General features: G+C 35.8%; 1 protein-coding gene and 1 long non-coding RNA gene across 3 annotated transcripts; one reads left to right on the top strand and one right to left on the bottom strand.

The window, feature by feature from the left end:
- Positions 1–4,986, bottom strand: LOC111053413. The gene is made up of 3 exons (XR_005570422.1): positions 4,767–4,986; positions 4,347–4,523; positions 1–1,565 (listed from the first exon to the last, which is right to left on the bottom strand). It is a non-coding gene; the product is annotated as an uncharacterized LOC111053413 (long non-coding RNA).
- On the top strand, positions 4,974–19,484 carry LOC111053405 (carnosine N-methyltransferase). 2 transcript variants are annotated; one of them, XM_039420565.1, is made up of 10 exons: positions 5,126–5,322; positions 7,433–7,560; positions 7,918–8,049; positions 8,583–8,766; positions 9,059–9,210; positions 9,941–10,081; positions 10,641–10,797; positions 13,844–13,955; positions 14,468–14,592; positions 17,913–19,484. In XM_039420565.1, the coding sequence occupies exons 3-10, from the start codon at positions 7,937–7,939 to the stop codon at positions 18,009–18,011; spliced, it is 1,083 nt and encodes a 360-aa protein (XP_039276499.1). In that variant the 5' UTR covers positions 5,126–5,322; positions 7,433–7,560; positions 7,918–7,936; the 3' UTR covers positions 18,012–19,484. The 2 variants fall into 2 exon arrangements, with proteins under 2 accessions (XP_039276498.1, XP_039276499.1); XM_039420564.1 differs by lacking the exon at positions 7,433–7,560 and having other exon boundaries at positions 4,974–5,322.
- Positions 19,485–19,809: the final 325 nt, after the last annotated feature.

The raw sequence follows: 19,809 nt of genomic DNA, 5'->3' as shown, positions 1-19,809 counted from the left end.
AAAAACGTGTTGAGGCACCATCACACTGAAAATAAAGAAAGAGTAGCTTAGAGCCTAGCTAAAATTATATAAAAACTTGATAAATTTTTATAATACAGAGAAAAAAATATGTTGAAGAGTACTAAGAGATAAACTGTCCCTTCATAAATGTATCATTCACTGCAATATGATAATATCAAAAATACAATATAAAAGTAACTATACTATCTAAACAGAAACTCAACATCTTCTAGTGAAAACAACCAAGATTTCAATTCCTTGAGAAAAATTCTTAAATTTAAACTAGAGGACACATGGAAAGGTAGATAATTATTTAAAACTTTAAAGCACAAAAAGTAAAAAACCTACGAAAAGCTTCAGGTTGTCAAATATTTGAAAAAAGGTGGTTAACGTTTTTTGCAAAAATTTGCAAAAGAATTCCAAGAAAAGTAATTTGTAATTTTTTGTTTGTTTGCTATATTTGACTTTTGTTGAAAAACGCTTCAGTCTATATTTGATGTTCCTGAATCCAATTGTAATAATATTGATAATAAAAAGCAAGTGTCAAAAAAGAGTAATGTCTCAATTTACATAAAGATCAACTGTGCGCGAGAAAATGAATGAAAATTAAAAAAGTGACCACAGAAATCACTGCCATTGGAACCATGCCCGTATGTATTGCGTACTCATCTGATTACACAGAGGGCAGCGGGCCAGGTTTATATCTAGCTGCCAGTTTTGAATGCGCTTGCAGTGCACATACATACATGAGCTCAGGGAAGAGAAATGTGCGTTGATTCCTCAACGAGGCATATGACACACATTTAGACGTGGAGGGGGCTGCTGTTCAGCAACTGGCCGCTGCCGAGCAGCAAGTGGCTGTTGCTAAGCAGCAACAGGCCGCTGCTGAGCAGCAACTGGCTGCTGCTGAGCTGGCCTTCGGCGTCTGGCAGCTGGCCTTCGAGTGGCCTGCTGTTCAATTAAGTAGTAGTAGCTTTTCAATTAAGTAGTTGTTTGTGCTGTACAATCAATTATTAGTATTCAATATATCATTTGATTCTCTCAAAATAGTGTACAATTATTTCATTTTCTCTATTTTTTTTAAAACTTGCAACTTGCAAGATTAATCCCAGTTTGTATGCTGCAATATGCATGCATGTTTGTAACATTCTATTTATTTATTTATTTATTTATCACATGGGCTGCTGTTCAGCAACTGGCCGCTGCCGAGCAGCAAGTGGCTGGTGCTGAGCTGGCCTTCGAGCGGCAACAACCTCTTCTGCCACAACCATTTCCTCCGCGCCCACCGGCAACATCCAATCAATTTCTGCTGCATTCGGTCCAAGAATGGCCGCATTTGGTTGATTATTGATGTCGTTTTGTTGGAGGCCCATTGTCTACACAATGTGCCAGCAGCGCTAAGAAATTGATCAGTGTCACCTCTTGCTGAACCAATCTCCGTAGCCCTGATCTGATTGTGTCGGAGTTGTTATTGGGGCCACTCCTGTCTCGGATCATCTCGCGATTGCCACAATCCGCCCTTTGCAGGCTCCCGAATGCTTTAGCCTCGATGGTGCGGAGTCGCCCTGGAATAACAATTGTTATACATTACAATCGTCATAATAGATTACTTGTATAATACGCATTATGAAGACTGTAACACTGGTAAATTTATAATTATCAATTTTCACATAATTAAAGTTTATTTCTTGTGTAGAGCGTAGCGGTCTTACTACTCTAGTCTTTAAATTTATTTTATTTTAAGAGAAGTGCACTCCAATAGGGCTTATGCCTAGGTGTGCTCATATTTATTTCGCTTATGTTTTTGTCATCTGAAGCAAAACATATAATTTTCATCAGTTTTTTTTTGTATTGTTAGATGGTACAATGTTTTGTAATAATATTATGTTGTGCGGAATAAATTATTTTTTGAATTGGAAATTGAAATTGAAATAAAGTAATAATCTCTATAAGACAAATCCATCAATTGCAAGTTATGGACTTTAAACAGTGGTTAAATTTTTTTGGACCATTTGTATAACAAAATAAATTCTTGGAGTGAAATAAAATTTTTCAAAGCAAATAATGAATTTAAAGTCCAAGTTAATAAATAACTATAAAACACTGGTTTCTATTCCATAGAGGAATACATGGATAATTAGTGGATACATTTCAATAATCGTGCACTTAAATAGCTGTCCTACAGTGAAGGTTTCGGTAAGTTTTAAAAATATGAAATATATATTATGTGATAGTATGTGACAGTCATGTTCAACAAGTCCTTTCTTGTGACAGCTTGTGGAATTCATTGCCGGCTGAATTGAAGCACATTCGGTTCGGCGCGGCTGTCTTTTGGTGGTTCAGGAGTGGGGGGGTGTGTTTGGGCTTAGCGGGGGGTGCACGCGCGTGTGTGTTTTCTTTTCTTGCTTTCGTACTTTTCATAGTTTTGATACTTCCTTTTATACTCTTATATTGTCTCAAAATAAATTAATTTAGTGAAATTTTAAGAGATTAAAGTTCAACTTTAAAAGAAAACTCTAAAGAAAGATAGTAATAAATACTCTTTTTCTCTCTCAAAATTAATTTCTCATCATGCGTATAAGATGTGTAGCCATATTGTTCTTTTTCTCTTTGCTTCTTTGATCTCATCATTTCGTCATAAACATTTTATTTATTACGTGACAGATCTTTGTCATTTTACATATTAAGAATGCTTTACTTTCAAGTTTATTCAACTAATCCACTTATTATTTTTACTATTTTTTCATATGAAATATTGTTTAGTTTTATTTTTCTTTTACTGAGTATCGTTGTTAAACTATGATTTAATATTGTATTGAAGTATCACACACACCCTGATTAACTTCAGAGGTAGGTGATTGATATCCTGGTGTTGCTCCTGGACGACTTAGCTCAGCCGTAATGTGGGCAGGGAAAGGAGGCAAGTCGAAGTTCCTCTTCTTTCTTCTCTGTACCTTAGCTGGCGTGGACAGCACCTCCTGGTGCTTGTGACGGTGTGAAGGTCGCTCTCTACTCTGATGACACCACTTCGAGGTAATTATGTATGGGCCTTACGGCCTCGGTTCCACTCCAGTATAGTATGAAGAGGAAGGATGGACGGCAGCCAACGGGCCACTGTACTGGGAGAAGATGGAAGGGACGGCAGCCAACGGGCCGCTGTGCCAGGAGAGGATGGATGGAAGGGACGGCAGCCAACGGGCCGCTGTGTCCAGAGAGGATGGACGGAAGGGACGACAGCCAACTGGCCGCTGTGCCCAGAGAGGATGGACGGAAGGGACGGCAGCCAACGGGCCGCTGTACAGGAGGGAAGGACGGCAGCCGACGGGCCGCTGTACCAGGAGTGGAGGACAGGGACGTACGGCAGCCAACGGGCCGCTGTACAAGGAGGAGGAAGGTTGGGAGCGGAATGCTTTGGTCTGGGGCTCGTCCGGCATTTAAATACTCTCCCAAAGTAGAGGGGATGAAGATCAGCCGTTGCCAGAGGCAGTAAGAATCTCTCGATGCGTGGAAGATATACGCGCCATTGGTACCCTCCTCATCTCCGCGTTCAGCCAGCTTTGCTGATAGCCGAGCGTCTTTTAATAATATTATTAATTATATTCTCGTCACAATTTTACTTTGTGACAGAAGTGTGAGGTAAAGTGTAAGAGAGGGCTAACTGCGCCCTAACTTCGCCCTCCTAGGTCAAAATAAAGGCAGTCATTCAATTCAATTCTTGTAACATCTTTTTATCATCATTGTATCATCTTCCTATAGTGAGGTCCACGTTATAATGGCAGTATTTTGATTAACATGGTGTTGTTATCCTTGTCTATCATTCCACAAAGCAGATGGCGCCGCAACGTTGCCAGGTAGATTTTTAAGAATGTTGAAATGAAATTAATCAACAAAATATTGAATCTCAATTATCATGAAAATATATTATTCAATCATTGAAAGATATATTTTCTTGACGAATAAAATATAATTGATTAAACGGTATCAGCTATTGTGATGATACATAATTTAGTTATACATTTATTTATCATAACATAAATGTGTGATAATTTAGCTATCATGTATGGAAGGCTGTGACAAAGCAGAGAAGCGGCAACGCTGTTGTATCTCGATTCCCTGCCATTATAACGTGGACCTTACTATAGTCTAGTTGAGTTTTGTCTCCAAGATGAAGCCTAGAAGCATTAAGAGGCCTTGATCGCCGGGGAGACTTTGTAGAAAACTATACAGTGTATTCATATGGGCGTATCCGCGTATATATGACTTATGACTGTAAGAGCTTAATATGGTACTAAAGATTCAATTTAAAACTACAATTTTATATTGTAGGTCAAAGATTCATTACTCACGCCAGCATAAGATCTAAGTCCGGCTACATTCCATGATGTTCTACTCGCCATCTTCAGTCTATTGCTCGCAAATCTTGTAATCCGACAAGGCAGCAAAATCGGTCTTGGCGGGACTGGATTTAGCTGGCTTCTTCAAAGCAGGCACCTCGACTTTGTCAGTTTTAGCTGAGTTCTTTTCTAAAAATGTAAAAGATAGCTTGTTTAAATAAATACTCAAGAATGGAATGATAAGACACATTGGAACACACAAAATTGTTGATGATTAGCACCTTATCGCATCTGCCACAACACATGTGCTTTTTAATTTTGTACATCGTTTCATAATTTTTAATTAAGCATTAATCTGATAAGAATAATTAATACAATTTATAATTATATCAACAAAAGTTTAATATACAAGATGAATGACTTGAAACATACCTTCATCATTTCAAAACTTGACTATTTTGCTACAGTAGCCTATCCTTTGTTTTACTGAGCGTAATCGTCGCAGTTATTGTTAGAATATTTAAAATGCTACTAGGAAAATTGGATGTCAACAAACTTGGACAATTTATTTTGATTTTAAATAAATGAAGGAAACAAGGGTTTGAGGTAGAATGTAAAGAATTTACATAGTTTTGAGGTTAGGTTACAAGTCTTGTTGCCAAGTATCGATATCAACCAAAAACATCCTTCCGTTACAATCGATATTGCAAATATCGATATTTTTAATGTATCGATATCGAACAATAATAAAAATTTAATAAATTATAGGTTAGAATTTCCTGCTCCATTCATAAATCACTAATATACTAATTTTTTACATGCTCATCTCCCATGCCATGAAACCGTATAATATACATAAATTTAACATGTTACCAAAAATATAAAGAAACACCAGTTTTCTGCACTCATGGTTCCAAAAGTTCTTTATAAAAACACGTTCTTCAATTTGATTTATGCAAAATCCACTTTGATACCTCCTTGATTACTGGTAAGTTTTTTAATTGTAATAAATCTTAGAAAATAACTTTATAGTGTTGTAAGCCTTTATCATATCAACTCATGTTTAATTCACTTTTGAGTTATGCTTAACAGTAAGCTACGCTACAGAATAAATGTTTGTAAACTGTAAAACTACTATAGAGTATAGAAATATCCGACCGTATTTTGAATAAAACGTTGGCAAATATAAGTCATGCACAAATTCTAGCCTCTGAGCAGTGGCCGTGGCGTAAACAAATTGTTGGCGCGGAGGGCATTGGGGGATTTCTTGGATATAGGTTATCCCCCAACTGCAGGGGAGTTTAGGGTTACTTCTTTAGAAAATTATGTAAAAAAAGGGCCTGGATAAGCAGTATAAAGCCATTGTGGCTTATTTGAAATTAGTTTTTAAAACATACAAAGGTTCTAATTAAATTTAGCCACTTGTGGGTTGACAGAGAGCGACGCTAGGAAACCACTCAGACACCTTGATTGACTGCCAGGCTGGCAATCTGAGTGAGACACGAGTCGGGTCGCCAAAATCTGGTGGTCGGCTGCTATAATCTGACAACCCTAATGCCGCATCCACATGTTAGCCGAATGAAGGCCAATGTCGACCAGCGCCAGTGTGTGGATGAGTGGTTTGCCAACGCTGTAGTTTCGGCATAAGGGCTGAACCACACCGCGTTTTTAGACAAGTCGGCATGATAGGACAGGAAGCTCTCCGATTGGCTGATTCTTGATACGCCAATCCAATCTCCCAATCTGAGAGCTTCCTATGTTCTCATGCCGTGCTGACTCGTCGGAAAAACCGTCTCGTGTGTCTCGGCCCTCTGTCACCCCTTCTAGTGTCGGGAACTTTGGCACCCGACTCGCTCGGACACTTGGCAAACAATTGTTTACGGAATGTATATGTATACAATACTACGATCCTTTTTAGTAGGTACCTTTTTCTTATTGACATGACACAGCATACTCTAGCTGCCCGTGGTGACATCCACTACCACAATACCAGGCGCAGTGAGCTGTTGGATATCCCCAGGAGGTGCCTCCACCGATCACAGGTCAGTTATAGGATTTCTGCCCTGAAATTCTACAACAAGCTGCCTATAGTCCGTACAAATTTACTTCAGGCTTTGAGGAATATGCAGCGCAGAGAAATGGAGGGAGATCAGCCAATTACAGTGATTAAAAGAGTCATAGGAAGAAGCGCAGTTGCCAATTTGTCAGTCGTCTGTCTACTTTCAGACAGAAAACTTAGCATGTGTAGCATGAGCACATGAACAGTCACTAGAAGTTGAAGAACGCTGGCCACTTCAAAACGGCAACATCGCGCCTCTGTATCCCTCCCGCTGTATGCTTTCTCTGCTTCGTATGTCCATCCCAAGTCAGAAGCAAGTCTGTACAGAGTATAGTAGTGTGAAGCAATTGGATGAGGCCGCCTTCGGGAGAACCGTCCGGAAGCTACTGTGTGACAAGGCATATTACAGTGTAAATAAATTTATGGTTGTAAATAATTACATAAAATGGGTGTAAATAATTAAATAAATGAATTACAGTGTAAATAATTTGAATTTTTACGGAAGCGCGATCACTGGATCACTGCCATCTGAACCACCCTATTACAGTTTGTGTTGAATTACGGTACGTGTTTTGATTTTTGACGCCATCGATCCAACAATTGTGGGTAATGGATGAAGCAGAAGGTATCAAAGGTACTAAATTATTATTATCACCATTCGTCCACTGACCACCTATAAAAGGGGTATTTGAATTTGTCAATGAATATTAGTCAATAATATTATACTAATAAGTTACATAGAACTGCACAACTAATTTTGCATCTCATAATAAGCTTGAAATTCATCAATCGAGTATGCACAAATATTTAACAATTCCTTCTTCATTAAGACTTAGAATTTACGACCTGTGGATGCTCTTAAAAGGGCTAGTAGTTTGTTGTAAGATCGAATCCCAGCACTTTTAACTCCTCTCTCATATAATGTAGTGCGGTGCGTATCATCTCGCTACTGTTCTCTATGTCTAGTTCCATAATTGTGAAAAAGTGCACCAGTTTTAAATTTATCCTTGTTTTGATCAATAAAGCATATTGCTTCTAGGATATACAAACTTGGAAGTGGTAGAATTTTCATTTGTTTGAAGTATGGTCTACAGCTTGAACGAATTGATTCTCCAGCCATTACTCGTATTGTCCACTTCTGGATACGGAATATGTCAATTATTAAAGGTACACCTTTCAGTTATAGACTTTTCAAATTAATATAACTTTCATTTTTCCACTGTGGCAGTGGAATTAGAAGGAAAGCGTGCAGTACTGTCACCATAGAAATGCTGCCAACTACTTATCACTTATCAGATTACCCATGTTTTACTAAAATGTCCGCAGACCACCTTTCTTCTTTTGAAATTCATATCGAATTGGAATTGGAATCTTGATTCTGAGCGATATAATAAAATAATGTACGACTCATTCAATGAATATAAATGTTTTATCATGCGATACCAAGTTTTGATGATTAGATTTTCAGTTTTAATCATTAAGCCCTGCAATCAATTTCATTTTGTGATTGCAATTGCATTCCAGCATCATTCATGAAGCAGGAATGGAGATCCAACAAGATTGCATGGAGATTCCCCAGGAATCCATGGAAAACACAAACGAAGAACAGGAGAAACACAATTTCACCAAGGTCTTCAAAACCTTTCAATGCTATCGGTGAGATATTTTATGATTGATTTCAGTTTCTAGTATCTTGGGTTTCACTACTGTAACTTCACAGATATCAAAGCCAGTTTGGACGTATGATATACAACTTTTGGGTATTTAGCAATGTAATTTTAGATAATTTTTCCAAGCCTTAACAAATAAATATGCAACTATGACAAATATGATATACAACTTTTTAGTATTTACCAATGTAATTTTAGATAATTTTTCTAAGCCTTAACAAATAAATCTATGGGAACCGTTTTTCAAACTTATAAATTGAAATTATTCAGGTTGTAGGCATTTTAATTATATATAAGAAAGTGCCCAATTCATAAATATAGGCTTGGTTTTTAGAACACTTATTAAATAATCTAATTGTACATTGAATCTATAGGTTTAATAGTAGATTCGATTTAATAAGTTTCCTAGAGACCGGGACATACACTTTCCAGCGGGTCACACAGTGACTCAGACCATTTCACTTATTTTTAAATTCGTATCTAACACTTGATTAACAAGGTGATTGCTCTTTTTTATAGGGAGTATTGGCTTAAAGTGATGAACAAAAAGGAGGTGTTTGCAGCTGAAAATATGCCACAAGGGCGAAAAGGCCAATATTTTGCCCACCTACAAGAATTGAAAAAACGTGTTGAGTCCAATCAGCAATTCTTCTGGCATGTGCTTCGCGAATTTCCTTTTGATGAAGCTGGTTTCACTGATTATGTGAGTGCACTTCAACAAACGTCTATCAATTGGATATTAGATGAATACTTGATAATTTGATTACGTCAATTTAGATCATCTTTAAGTTATACAATCTCAATGACAAGTCACAACGTATTTCCATGGATCTTTTTTTAGATGCTGTTTCTCGGCTCCTGCATGATTCCATGTGCACTTGCACATATACGCATCCAATGTGATCTTACCCTTAGATTCAATAATCACATTCAATTTTTATCATTATAAATGAATTATTCAATTTTCAAATGTTCTGTAATTGTACTCCCTCCAGTTGCACCGTAACTTGAACAAAACTCTACCATATTCGCAAGATCCAATAAAAGCTGTCTTCAAACAATTGGTGAGAGAGTGGTCAAAGGAGGGTGAAGCAGAGAGATCGACCTCTTTCACTCCAATAATAGACGAGGTCAAGGCCCAATTCAAGTAAGTTTCATACTCATTTTCAAATATTTATCCATTTTAAAGATAACTTTATGGATGTCATCTCACAGTTTGATTGGCATGTTGCTATTACCACTTCCTATTCAGGTCAAATAGCAGTGTTGCCAGGGAAGTTATACAGTACTATGTTGAAAAAAGTTGTGAAAGTTGAGGAAGTTATGTTAGTCCTATGTTGAATTGTAGTTGAAATTTACTGATGCTCCTCATTTTTTATGATGCGGTTGAACTCTAGTATTGTGTTTTGCAACACATTTTACAGACTGTAAAAGTCCTATGTTAAATAGTAGTTGAAATCTACTGATGCTCCTTATTCTTCAAAGGTGAAGGTCATGATATGTAAGTCATCATTATCATATGTGTGAGTGTGGCCAAACACAAACCATGAGCCACATAACTGCTGAATGCCCAATCGATTCTTTTGAGGGATATCTAAGAGAGCTGCATGGAGCCACAAACAGCTGTAGACTGATTAAAACAGCTAAGAATAGAATTGTGAGTGACTCTGGAAGAAGAACTGAACATTTTTATTTTCAGACTAGGCCTGAAACTGATATTTTATGCTTTTGAGACGAGGGTCTAAGACCTAATTATTATTTTATTTCCTGAAAAAAAAGAATTTCAAGGCTGATGTTGGCTTCGGGCCATAAGATTGAATGAATGAATGATATTTATGTTTGAACTCCAGTATTGTGATATGCAACATATTTTACAGACACAGGAAGAAAGTGGATATTCTTGTCCCCGGTGCAGGGCTGGGTAGATTGCCGTACGAGTTGGCCCATGCCGGGTACACAGCAGAGGGAAATGAATTCTCCCTCTTCTTCTCGTTTGCTTCAAACTTAATCATGAATGGGTAAGAACTTTCTCTAAAAGTATTATAGCTTTTGTGCTAATAGTTGTTAAAAACGTTTTTACATATTTGCAAGCTGTTCTAGAAAAGCTCTTAACTTACCATAACACCTCTAAGCTGAATTTGAACTGATCATATAAGAAGCTACATAGATTACTGTATATTGAGAATACAATATTGTAACAAACAAACATGTCAATGCCATATGAATTAAACAAATCAATTTAGATTCGATGTATCGTTTAAGTAATAATTGCAAAACAGAACAGTACAATACGAGTGCATTGGCTATGAGCGAAAGCCCGACGCTATGCCACTTCTCAAAGTGGTCACCCACTATTTGTATACAGATGAAGCGAAGTGCTGCCATACGAGTTCAATTCAAATCAGTGAAACTTTGATAGCGCTATTAATTTATTCAAAAAAGTGTTAGGCTATTTATAAAAATTACGCCTATGTTATTCTATACAGCTTCATCATGAATCAAATAAGGTAAAAAGGTAATCTTTCTATCAAGTTACAAATTGAGCATAAAACTTCAATTTTAAATGTTTTTTCCTAGTTGTACTAAATGCTGCGAATACGAGATCTTTCCATACATTCACTCGTTCGACAACGTGGTGAAGAACGAGGACCAAGTGACTCCTGTCAGTTTACCCGACATTCTGCCCAAGATACCGAGCAGTGGCTTGTCAATGACGTGTGGCGATTTCGTTGAGGTTAGTTTCTCTTTTCGAATTTCAAGATTGCATTTGGAAGTTGGGAGATTTTACGTATTCATGAACGATTCTTCGATGATAAAATTTGGTGATAATATTGTGGAATTTCTCTAAAGTTGAAAAAACAGTTTCATTTTTGTCACTTTTGTTTCATTTTTGATAAAATTTGTTGATGATATTGTGGATTTTCTCCAAAGTTAAAAAAACAGTCTCATTTTTGTCACCATAGAAGTGGATGTGAAAAAATAAAACTGTGTTTTTTCGATTTTAGGAAAAAGTTAATGTGAATTGATCCTACTTTAAAACATCATCATCATCATCATCATCATCATCATCTTACGTACAAGGATTAGGTTAATGCCTGTTCCGACTTACAAACAGCTTATTAATATCTATATTTTAATTACAAAATTACGCTATAATATATACAAGTAGTGTATTTATTGCCATCTTTTCCGTGGCCTACCAATATATCTTTTCCCTGCCGGTTTATAATTCAATATCTGTAGTGGAAGCCTTTCTGCCGGCATTCTTTCCACATGGTCTTTCCACTGCTTCCGGTATTGCGTGATTCTTTCCAACAAGCTGTAAATTCCTAGCTCTGCTCGGATATCATCGTTTCTGATGTGGTCCCTTCTATCGCAGCCCTTGGTTCTCCGGAGGAATCGCATCTCCGCCGCCTGCACTCTACTCTCTAGGGGTTTAGTTGTAACCCACGACTTACGTAACCCAAGGTTTAGTTGTAACCCAAGACTTGCGTCTTTTTCTGCAAAAATACGAGGTATGCCGTCTGCTTTTCTCGGATAGCAGTTTCTATATCACAGTTCCAAATCCTTAAACGCTTCTTACTACTTCTTCTCAGCTTTTTCCCGAGTGCCTCAGTTGCTTTCTCAATGCATGACTTTATATTGGTCCATTCCGTCTGAATATCATCGGCAGTTGGTACGGTCAATAAGTGTTCCTGCAATCGCCTCTGATACAGGTCCCGTATGCTATCATAAAAGATTTATTTTAAACATTTCTCCCCTCTGTGGTCTACTCTTCTTGATAGTTCTCCATTTCCTCAGGATCAAAACTTTGCTTACTAAGATATAATGGTCGGTATAAATGTCGCATCCCCTAAATACTCTTACATCTTGAACTAGGCTTTTCATTTTATCATTGACGATGATGTAGTCAATGATGGACCTTGAGCCTCTAGCACTCCAAGTGAACTTGTGGATATCTTTTTCCCTGTAAAAAGTATTTGTAATTTTAAGGCCATTGAAAGAAGCAAATCGTCTCAGTTCCTGACCATTTTGATTCATTACAGCTTCTCCATATGAGCCCACCACACCTGGAATGGGGATGTTCCCGACTCTCGCATTAAAGTCTCCCACAATAGCAACATGATCTGTCTTACATATTTTTTGTACTACTTTTTGGAGATTGTCATAAAAGGTTTCAGTTTCTTCTTTTTTACCTCCATCTGGAGCATATATTCCAACTACCGTTAGGTAACCTCTTTCAATTTTGAGCCGAACTGATATAACTCTCTCACTCACACATGTATAATCTTGTATAGCACCCCTCCATTTATTGCTCACCATAATTGCAACACCTGCACTCGCTCTTTGATGCTGTGGAACCCCCTTATAGACCATCCAGTAATTTCTTAAATCTTTAGTTCCCTGTAATTTTCTCTTTGTTTCTGTAATTACCGCTATGTCAACATTAAGTTGTTTTCCAAGACTATAATCTAGTTCATCTTTCTATTTGATATTCCTCTTACATTCCACGTCGCTAATTTTAAAATATCCGCAATTCCAAATCGTTTTTTCTTGAGAGATCCTTTTTTATTATTATCCAAAATTCCGGTCCAATTTCCGAGGCTGTTTGTAAGTTTGTCAGTGATTAGAGTGATCCCCTGGCCGCGTTACGAGCGCTGCGCAGGTTAAGTCCAGTGGTGAGGGCGCCATCTTGCTGCATCTGGACTCACAGGATTTTTATGAGGTTTACTTCCCTAGACAAGTTGCTTCCACCACAGCTAATGAGTCTTGTCCACCCGGAGAAATTTGAAAAGAAAAGAGGAAGAGATCGGTCAAGGAAGATCAGACAGAGAAAGAAAGAGAGAAAATAGAGAATGGCAAAAAGCTTAGTCAATGGAAAATTCCAGATATAAAAGCGTTCCAGAGCAAAAGAAGACGAAGAAGGGAGGTGGGAGAAGGGCTCTGAAAATAGGAATGATGTCGCAGATAGCACAGTCGACATGTTTTACTGTGGCAACAGTCTAGATAGAGGTGACTGCCGATCTGACCTTGACTTTAAAACATTGCCTGCTTATCAGTTTACAGTTCAGGAATGAGCTATATATGCTAATTCGCAGCATCAATTTCACCAATTCAAAAGTCCAAAAAGAGGTATTCAGATAATTTAGAATTCAGTGGTTATGATAGACTAGTTAGTCTGGGTGCAATTCACCATTTAGTGACTTGAGTTACATTGCTATGAGATTGAATTCTTTACAAGGGAGTGCCTCAATACTGCGAGATTTCAATTTGTCTAGTGTATGAACTTACTGTTAATTAGTTTTTTTTAAGATTTCGTCTTGGAGACTCCAGGAGGGAGTATAAGACAAGTCATTCTTATGATAGTGTAAGTTATAGCATACTGTTCAATCAGGGTTTAAAGGTAGGAGGAAAGGTTAGGGAGGTTAGTTTTTGGCTTTTAAATGGCAATATGCTAATATTATTTAAAATGTGTTAATAAGTTTGTATAACAAACACAAATAACGAAAAGTTAAAATACTTTCACTTTTGAAATATCGCACATACGAATGACAAGCCTTTACAATTCTCAAAGATTGAATTAAACCTTGTTCAATAATTGCTTATTTACTAAAAATAAAACAAAACTAACACTTGAACTAAACTCCAAGTTAAACTTACAATAATAAAACTTATCATTCATTGATAACGTGTATCGGTCGAGTATAATTAATTATAGAAAAATAATCAAGGTAAGATGAAAATAATTCATAATAAAAAAGATTAATTTCGAATTGCAGGTATACTCGAAGTTGAGCGAGCAGTTCGATTGTGTGGCTACTTGCTTCTTCATAGACTGCGTGCCGAATACACTGCAGGCTATCAAGGTCATCTACCAAAACCTTAAACCAGGTAGGCTTTTGGCACATCATGTTTCTTTCAAGCTTTGTCATAAAATTTCTCAACTAATAGGATTGAATTTTTGTCTCAACCACATCATAGTCTCTTAAAACAAAATGTATATGCATTACTATCATGAAAATAGTTCTTTATTAATTTATGATAATGGCCTTAATGGGGTTTTACCCAAACAGCTGATTCAAGGTATACTGCTGAAACTTATAATTTTATACCCGGTGCACAAAGGGCACCCCTTCACAACGTTAACTTTTAATACAGATGCAACGGCAATAAGAACCAACCAGAGAAGCTGTCTTCTCTGATTTGTTTTCGTGGAATTCAATTATGATTTAAATTTAACAGGTTTTTGTGCAACTGGGCCTTGTTTTAATAAATTATTATAATCGTACAATAGACTAAAATATGACCTCATGAAGTGCGAAGTTCAGTAAGTGTCTCTTTTTTTCAATGATCTTGTTTGAAAAACAGCACCTTTTCGATCACATTTCTTACTTGACTTTCAGGAGGTTTATGGGTGAACAATGGTCCTTTAAAATACCATTTCGACGAGACAGAATCAAATTCCTCGATCCAGCTCTCCAGAGAAGACTTGAGAGAAGTAATTGTTGATACAGGATTCATTTTCAAGGTGGGTTGATGAAATTCATTTAAATTCTAAACTCTATTCCTGTCAACAACTTGACTGAACCTAATCAATTCTTGCTGTAATACTGGGTTAGCCAGTGAAACGGGAAGATTTGAGATGGCCTTGACAGTTGGAATGTCATTTCAACATACCGCGCAACAGGCCTGTTCCTTCGGATAACGCAATTCGTTCGTGGATAAACAACCTTGAACAAACTGGACCAACGTCTAAAAAACGAGGTGGGAGTGCAAAAACCGTTCGAACCCCTCAAAACATCGCTGCTGTTCAGCATGCAGTGCTCAAAAGTCCACGCCGATCTGCCAAACAACATGCTCAACGCCTTGGAATAAGTAACACATCAGTGAGAAGGATTCTTCTTAATGATTTACATTTTCACCCATTCAAAATACAGATTGTGCAATCTCTCAAACCAACTGACAATGAGAAACGATTACAATTTTGTGAGGAAATGGTCAGAAGACTTGAAGAAAATGTCAACCAAGTAAACAACTTGTGGATGAGCGATGTGGCGCATTTCCACCTCTCTGGTTTTGTTAATAAACAAAACTTCAGATACTGGTCGGAGGAAAACCCTGGCGCACTTCATCAAACGCCTCTTCATGCTGAAAAGGTGACGGTTTGGTGCGCAATGTCGGCAAGAGGAATCATAGGCCCATTTTTCTTTGAGGATATCAATGGAAGCGCTGTGACTGTTAACTCTGTGCGTTACGTTGCAATGATCCAGAACTTTCTTACGCCACAACTCGCCCGTTTTCCAGTGAATGAACACACAATGTTCCAACAAGATGGGGCAACAAGCCATACTGCAAGAGTTGCCATGAATGCTGTGAATGCTTTGTTTCCAGGCCGCGTTATTTCCCAAAACGGGGATATCCCTTGGCCCCCTCGCTCTCCAGATTTGACAGCCTGCGACTTTTTTCTATGGGGTTACTTAAAAACAAGAGTTTTCCAGAACGATCCACCTAGAACTATCCCAGCCCTAAAACAACGAATTTTGGGATGAAATCGAAGGAATAACAGTCAATATGCTGCAAAATGTCATGAGAAACTTCCAGGCCCGGCTGCAGCAGTGCATAGATTCCAATGGAGGACATTTGACAAATGTTATTTTCAAAAAATAATTTTTTTACTTATTGTACAGTAAATGGCTACCTTTTTCCTTATTATTTATAACAAGTAAATAATAAAATTTATTTTCTTAAAGAATTAGTTACTTATTAAAATCTTCCCGTTTCACTGACTAACCCTGTATTAATATTAATTAAATTACTGCCTTTATTAAAAATCTAGGAGGGTGAAGTATGTTGGTTGAAATGAATCAAACAAATTTGAAAAGTAATCTATGAAATGATTAGAACTTGGGAAAATTTCTTATAAAACTTATAAGACCAATTAGGCATTCCACTGTACTGCTATAATCATGTTAATTTATTTAATTTTATTTGTTAACTTGATGAAGCGATAATCCTTTTTTCTTTAGTACATAATGCACAATCTTGATAGGAATAGAAAACTGATAATCAGTCTTCTTCAGATTGTGAAGATGGCAACCCAGCCAAAAGATCTCCTTGTCAAAGTATGTAACTTTCTATCACAAAAGTTTCAAAACATGGGCTGCTAATCTTAAATTTATCAATTTTTTAATGAAAGAAACTCTATTACGTAGGTTATTGTTTCCTAATTAGTATTAATATTTTTATACATTTTTAATTTTCAGGTACCTATTGTATCTAATATTCTAAACTAGCAGGTAACCCGTGCTTCGCAAGGGTTTTTCTTAAAACTTGACGTAATGAAATCTAGAAGAATTCAAAATATGCCTATAAGAATCCTCGGTTGATTAAGAATTTATATGCTGCATTTCAAGTAAATCAGTATGACCACCTTTCAATTAAAAAAAGAAGTTGGATTCAAAATGACGGAAAAAATTTGGGTGTGACGGAAAACCTGTTTTTATCATTCGAAAAGGATCCCCAATCATACGTATCTTCTAATTTCATTTTTAAGAGAAATCTTCTGCTGCTTCCATACAAACTGGAAGCATGACAAATAATTGAAAACTTGACAAACTGAAAACTTGAAGTAATCAAATCTTGAAGAATTTAAAATTGGTTTATAATCACCCTCGGTTAAGCAAGAATCTATATGCAAAATTTCAAGTTAATCAGTCCAGTAGTTCTGACGTGATAATGCGTCAAACATAATTTCCCTATACTTTACATCAGTATAGGCTAAGTTTATAATCCAGTTCTTTCCTTTAGTATAGAAGATGATACATGGATGGATGATCATTGTTATTTTACTAAAAGATAGAATAAGTTGAATAGTTTCTCTTTCAGAGGGAGTTTTGACAACCCACAAAACTCATTTTTCATTTGAAGATATAACGAAAAGGTGCATTTATGACCTTATTTTTTTGCTCAGCTTGCCAAAATACCCCTCATTCCAATATTAAAATTTTCGACTAACTGTACAGTAAGTCAGTCATTCTATCAGGGCTCGAATAATTTTGAAATTTTAATTAAATAAAAATGGAAGAATATAATTTCTTTATGTAAATAACAACTTCATTCAAAGACATATTAACTGCATGCGTTTTCATATTGCCAATACAGCATTGATGAAACTGTAGACGTTTATTTAGCACTTTATTTCAAAAATTGTTCTAGCTGAAAAATTAATAATAATCCATGCCACGTGTAGGCCTAAACATTGCATCAGGAAAACGAAGTTTCAAAACTATGTTTTTCAGGTAGAAAGCAATATAGAAAATAGATGTTCCTTTTTTAATTTCGACCATATGATTTGGTGATTTTTTTAATGAAATCTAATGTACCATTAATGAAATTTAAACATTAATTCTGAAAAATCTAGAAGGAAAATTAAAATTTGGGCTTCCAGGTGCACGAGATTGATATTTTTAGAATCTATGTGCAAAATTTGGAGATCTACATCATTCCCGTTTTTCCGGTATGCAATCCACAAGTTGACATGTTTTGATGCGAACAAACGAACAAACACAACCCTACTCTCTCTTATTACATAGATAAAACTCACATGTAAATTGTAGACAGAAATGTTTGAAATATTCTAAATAGGAATCCATATCTTTATAAAAAGAGAACATAATACCATACAGGCTATTTTTTACTCGCAGCTATTTCGTTTGCTGTCTATTTTGTTCCTATTTTATTCATTGTAAAAGTATATTTTTACTAAGAAAATTCCTTGGTATTGTTGCGGTGCTCATCGACTGTTATCTACAAATTGTTCATTATTTTTCCTCTTCTCTTATATTTCAGACAGAAAAAGAAATCACAGCCACCTATGCGGAGAATGCGAGAAGTATGGCAAAAAGTCACTATCAAAATTGGTTTTTCTCATGCCAAAAACCGAGCTAATGAAGAGCCTTCATTTGAATTTATAGGAAAGAACAGACTCACCTAAGCCTTTACTGAGTTAATCCAGTCAAAGAATTCTTCTAGTACATAGTCCAGGTCAGAAGCTATTCGGTCCTCATCATAATTACTTAATTAAAAGTATAAGCTACCGTTTTCCGCACTTTTACAAAGTTTTTTCAAACTATTGTTATAGTTTTTCAAACTAGGTACTGTTGTAGCGTTGACGATTATGTAGACATCCATATTATAACAACTATATTATCTATATTAAACAACTGGAATTGAAAGAATAAGACGTGATATTGTCAATTTTATTTATTCGAAAATTAATTCATAATACAGAACCAGGTATCATGGTAATACCTACCACATCTTCAGCTGAACTAATATGTTTGTTGTTGTTGAAGAAACAGGAAATTCAATTTTAGGTTGTGTTGGGGTTGTAAAAGGGAAGGTGAATAAAAATTGTTAGTGGGAATAGATGGATTAATGATGGAATTAAACTATGCTAATATTTGTAGAATAGAATGGAAAATTAGAATTGAAATAAGTATAGTTTAATTCCATAATTAATCCATCTATTCCCACTAACAATTTTTATTGTCCTTCCCTTTTACAACCCCAACACATAACCTAAAATTGAATTTCCTGTTCCTTCAACAACAACAAACATATTAGTTCAGCTGAAGATGTGGTAGGTATTACCATGAAACCTTGACCTGTATTATGAATTAATTTTCGAATAAATAAAAGTGGTATTGACAATATCAACGTCTTATTCTTTCATTTATGGAGAAATACCACAACATCTCATATCATACAATCAAATTATTAACAACTGGAATTGTCAATTTTTCAATTATAAATTAGGATTTTAGAACTAGTTTTGAATTGTATAATAACTGAGTGGCTGTGACGATTTGAAACAGTTTTATTTAATAATGAAAATGAAATTTAAAAAATCTTTATTAGGCGGAGTTGGGACTTTTCAGTCCTCTCTACCACTCAACCTCAAATATTTTCAACATTTTCAATCTCTTATAATTAAAGTGTTCACGTTTGAATTTAAATTCAAGTTTTATAATGTTTTTAAACAAAAACGAGAAGAATAGACTCATTAATGGCTATATATTAACCAAAGTTGCCTTCCGTGAAAGCAATAATTTATTACAATATTGTGATGTGATTTTATAATAATAAAATAAAATTAGATGTTTTATTCTTTGATGAGTTATTCCATGTTAATATTATGACTAGAAAAAATATTGTATTTTGGTATTGACATTATTTCATGTGTTTAATTCATGATTTATTTCAATCCGTACAGCGTAGAGTCATTAAATCAATATTGTTGAACAATGCTATTCAATCAATATCGTTAAACAATGTTATTCAAGCAATATCATTAAACAATGTTATTCAATCAATATAGTTGAACAAAGCTTATTCAATCAATATCATTAAACAATGTTATCAATCAATATTTTTATTGTTGCTCATTATAATCTTAATTCATTGAAAATTCTATAAGAAATCAATTTCTGAAAGCCTCCAATTGCGAATGGTGACATTCATTTAGTCTAGATTCCAGTTTATCTAAAATCAGCTGTTCGGTCAACGTTTTCGTTCTATGTTTATTATCTAAAACTAGTGACCCCCTGGGTTGGAGAACTCACTCATGAACTGTTGTATTGTAATCTTTGAAACCAGCAACTTTTAATTATATAGTTGGTGAAAACTATGGAAATAGCAAAATATTTCTTTTAAAAGAATAATTTGAGGTTAATTTGAGAATAAT

This window comes from Nilaparvata lugens, chromosome 2, assembly GCF_014356525.2.
Source record: "Nilaparvata lugens isolate BPH chromosome 2, ASM1435652v1, whole genome shotgun sequence".
In the NCBI taxonomy this organism is placed as follows: Eukaryota; Metazoa; Arthropoda; class Insecta; order Hemiptera; family Delphacidae; genus Nilaparvata; species Nilaparvata lugens.
This window is presented reverse-complemented; position numbering and strand designations above follow the sequence as displayed.